General features: G+C 41.7%; 1 protein-coding gene across 1 annotated transcript; it reads right to left on the reverse strand.

Moving 5' to 3' along the window:
* Positions 1–3760: 3760 nt before the first annotated feature.
* On the reverse strand, positions 3761–4501 carry LOC148035077 (heat shock 70 kDa protein 4-like). Its single transcript, XM_087680775.1, has one exon. The coding sequence runs from the start codon at positions 4499–4501 to the stop codon at positions 3761–3763; it is 741 nt and encodes a 246-aa protein (XP_087536901.1).
* Positions 4502–4801: the final 300 nt, after the last annotated feature.

Consider the following 4801-nt stretch of genomic DNA (forward strand, 5'->3'; position numbering starts at 1 on the left):
CTAAAACACTATCAAACACTTCCAAAATAATTTAACATAATTCAAAATCAATCAAAAGTCAACCATTTGAGCTTTAAAAACAACAAAAATAAACCAAAAAACAAGTCATTTCAGCATTCAACACCCTGCCTAGATATCACCTTGGAAAATGTAGTGTTTTTGTTCTTATTCTAACTTGGCTATAGCACCTATGATGGCAACATCTATCTTAGCAAATACATCAAGATGCAGGCTTCAACCTTGTTCTACGTGTATACCTTATGCAAGCGTTATATCCCGATTCTATACCAACTAAAACATGTAGTATTAAGGCGGTACACTGTACCGAAGGCACACAAACAAGCATAGTTCCAATGAAGAGGTCATCAAGCACATCCTTCGGTATAATGTTCCCACCTCAATACTACCAAGATCCCCATCTTGGCATCGTTGTAACTTGAAGGACCTCCTTATGTTCATTGTTTTGTAGAGGAGGTCACTAGTATAAGGTGGGCCGAGATCAACAAGTTGGAATGCATCGCAAACAAAGGAGTTCAATCCTGAATTCTCATGGAAAGACTGTCCCCTCAAGTGCGCCATCCTCTTCCACACCAAGTTCCATCTTTTCTTCAACCAGTACATCCTTGGCGAACCTGCTTGCGTTGGGCGCGTCCAGCACCTTATAATTAGGTATGAGATCCAACATAAGGGCTTCTTACATGCACACATAATCCTATGGTTACAAGAGGCAGATGTTGCAAATATGACAGACGAGATGCCATCCAACGATGATCCGTGAAGGTTGACAAGAAAATTAAGAGCCCTCATAATGGCAAAGCAAATTCATAGGTGCCGTCATGCTTGCTACATATGCAAAAGTAACGGCCACGATAAATGCAAGTACGGATTTTCATACGCCTCACACGATGATCTGGAACCAACAATAGACCCTAAAACTCAAAGATAGATCTACTACCATCCTAGATATGAGCACCAAAATGTTGTGCCTTATCACCCAATGTTACTGCTCCTATGGGGAGCACACATGAATATTCAATGAGAGTAACAAACTCTTCCATCTCTTACTACCTGCTCAAGTACACAATGAAGGTGGAGCCAATCAAAAAGATAAACATCTAGATTGAAGATGCCAATAGACTTAGATTGTAGGACTTGACTCAAACAAGCAGAAATTAATTTTTGCCACAAAATTGTGCAAGCAAGTGTCACCCACCGAAGCGGTGCTGAATTACTTATAGATCCCGATAGTCATCACAAGAAGCAACTTTTGTCGAGTACATTGACAGCTCCCTTGCACAAATACGACAATGGAAGCTCACAAAGGATAGGAAATATCATCATGCATCTTGTAGATCTTTATTGCGCTCGGCCATCAAGCTTAGAGCATTGACATTCTATCACTACTACAAAAACTACATCATAACCAAGACCATCATTGCATCTGATCACAAACCCACTCTTTCCAGCGATGCTTATCGCAATAGAGTGTAGGAGCATACAAGATTGGTATGTTTCATCGGTTTTCACCAAGGCTGCCAAATTGAAGGTTTATTCTTCAACACATTACTACAATGAATAACCTTCAAGTCAGAGAGCGAATTAATAAGCACCGAGCACTCGCCACAATCATACTACATTGCCAACTCAATGGTCTTGAGTCTGACAAGGAAGACTTTGAAATGTTCATCACGAACTATATGCAAAGAAACTTACTCACCTTGGACCAAACCCACCAACTGATGAACATGATCATTCAAAAGATCCCTTTCATCAAAGACAACCCAACAACATTCACAGTACCTTCGACAACTTTTGATTATGAAAGTGCCATCGCATCAATATGGATAAAGATGTTATCATTGAAGGTAGGAATGCAAATGAAGTTGAAGATAGGGTGCAGTACTCCAACTGAGCTAAGCAGAGATGGAAATGAGCTGAGAGGAGTGAAAGGAGAGTTGGGCCATGCTCAGTTGAGCTCTGATACCATGTCTTGTAAGCATAGACTAAACTCATGATGACATTGACTGAAGACCACAACTGTTACACAAGTGAATTAGGTTCCAAGATGGAAGCTTGGACTCATAAACACAATCTTGTGTAGGACTGACAAGTACAAGACTGACACTAACTGATTAAGGATTAAAACTAAGATGTCTTGAGATTCGTCGGATAACTATGACTTTCGCCAATCCAATGAAGGGTTGGGTTATTGATCAATGTAAGCGCGATCTATAGAACCTACATCGTGTACAGTGTTTGAACCCTTAACATATGCCTTAGGCGAAGAAGGGAGTGTTAAGTAAATTTTACATAGAATCGCTCTTTGATCCCAAGGGGGAGAGCAGATATGCGATGGAAATGTTATCGTGTCTATTCTCGCATTGTTTGGAGAAAATGCAATTGGTTTTTGTAGGTTGATCGAAAAACATCCTAAATGCTTTTACATTCAACTGATTGTTGGAATGTTGTTTGGATGATTATTCCAAATGCTTGTGATTGATGGTAAATTCATGGTGGGAGTCTGTGATGAAAAATTGCCATGAGAATAAAGGAATGTTTTCTTAGAAGATGATATTAGGGCTGATTGCCTTGATTGTGCTTGATTCTTAAATGAATTAATTAAGGAAATGATATTTTGCATGGGTGGATCATCTCCAAGATTGCACTGTGGATTAACCTGAGAAGGGCATTGCTTGATTCATGGGTCGAAGGTCGAGTGTGGTAAAAAGGCCAACCACGGAAATGGTGTTTCACTCCTAGGAAGCTTCTAGGTTAGGTGGAGCTTTGGACACCCCTTGCCAAGTCCAGAATGGAGTTGAGGACATCCATGGCCCCAATGTCTTTGGCATTGGAAGATCCTATTCTAGATAAAGGATGGAAATTATGGTGCCATGTGATTTGGACTGGGTACTTTTGTAGGGTAGAACAGACATATAATGTAATGAAGCAAATAAGGCCAATGGCAAACAATGACAGCAGGCTAAAGCAAATAAGGCCAATGGCAAACAATGACAGCAAGCTAAATGCCTTTGTGATAAAATTAGAAGTCTAGGGCTTAGGGTTTGCTATAAATAGGCAGCCCTAGCCAAAGTTAGGGGCCTTTTTCCATTTGGACATGTTATTCATGTAAGTTTTCTTGATAGTTACATTAGTTTTCTTGTCCTTCACCTACATGGAGGTGAGTTTCCATGGCACAAGCTTGGGGTGTGTTCCAAGAATCCTTTCTTGTATTCATGTTTTCATCATAGGTTAATGTAGTGATTTCTTCATTTTCCATTGTTCCATAGTTAGATTTTATGGTAGTCTAGGACCTTCATTACAATGGTATCAGAGCCTTGCTTTGATCCAAGGAAGGCTTTAATTCCATCATTTTCATGATTATGATCTTGCTGGGGAGGTCATTTTCATGGAAGATCTAGTTACAGGCATCATTTCTGTGTAACTGGACTTGAAGACACAGTTACATGGTTTGGTTTCTCCTTGACAGTGACTAGACTGGTTGTACTACTTCAAACTGTGGTTATTTTAGTGTTTCTTCACAGAGATATGGGGGCAAGATGGAGGTTCATAACTACTTTGACAGGTCGTCATCAAATTTTACCTCATTTTGAAAACATATGGATCAAAAGAGGGTCAGACATGGCTGAAGGACACTTAAACCAAGGTTACTTTTGAGAGGGAAGGGTTTGCTTCTAGACTCAGTCTTTCTCTCTCCTCTTCTCAAGCTTTTCTCCATGGCTTCTACTGCTTCTATCTTCTCTCAATGGTTTCTACTACCTAATGAGACACCACAGCTTGATTCTTCATGTATTAAGCTTCCTAAAGAGTAGACATATGCCTTGATCAAGGAAACTTTCGTCTTGAGGAAGCATCTGCGGACGGAAGCCATGGAACCAACATCATTCGTCGCCGTCGTCGTCTTCTTCTTCTCGGCAGGGTCCAGCCTCCCCGCTATCTTCTCGTCCTTGATGGTGTTCCTCATGTTGTAGGCATAATTCTCCAGGGAGTTCTTTGATTCTACCTTCTTCTTGTGCTCCTCGTCCTCGGACCTGTACTTTTCTGCATCCTGCACCATCTTCTTGATCTCCTTCTTGCTCAGCCTGCCTTTGTCATTGGTGATGGTGATCTTATTCTTCTGGCCCGTCGTCTTGTCCTTTGCAGACACATTCAAGACGCCATTGGCATCGATATCGAAGCACACATTGATCTGCAGGACCCCGCGTGGGGCTGGAGGGATGCCTGACAGCTCGAATTTGCCAAGGAGATTGTTATCTCTTGTCCTGCTCCTCTCACCTTCATACACTTGAATCAAAACACCGGGTTGGTTATCAGAATAGGTAGAGAAGATCTGCTCTTTCTTCGTCGGAATGTTCATGTTCCGAGGGATTAAGATTGTCATCACGCCTCCAGCAGTCTCTAGACCGAGAGATAGGGGTGTGACATCCAGAAGCAGGAGATCTTGAACCTTCTCATTGAGGAAGCATCTGCGGACGGAAGCCATGGAACCAACATCATTCGTCGCCGTCGTCGTCTTCTTCGTTGCTAACCTTCTGCTTCGCTCTCAGGATCAGCCACCGGCTTGCTCCACAGCAAGCTGCAAACAATGACAAAGCACGCACCAGCAGATTCTCAAAGGATTCCGAAACATCTGTTGGAGAAAATGCAGTATTACCATAATTCCAAACAGTTTACCCATATGAAGGGACCTCATGATAAAATCACATCTGTTGTCATTTCTTTAGTTCTTGCAGGAACAGCTATAGTCATGATGGCACGTGGATTCTGGAACATGGCTTATGGA

This window comes from Lygodium microphyllum, chromosome 6 (genome assembly GCF_053477565.2).
Source record: "Lygodium microphyllum isolate KBCC chromosome 6, Lygodium_microphyllum_v1.1.10, whole genome shotgun sequence".
NCBI lineage: Eukaryota > Viridiplantae > Streptophyta > Polypodiopsida > Schizaeales > Lygodiaceae > Lygodium > Lygodium microphyllum.

What these genes read in the sequence shown, in the direction of transcription:
- LOC148035077 (XM_087680775.1), bottom strand. Translation starts at nt 4,501, where the DNA reads ATGGCTTCCGTCCGCAGATGCTTCCTCAATGAGAAGGTTCAAGATCTC.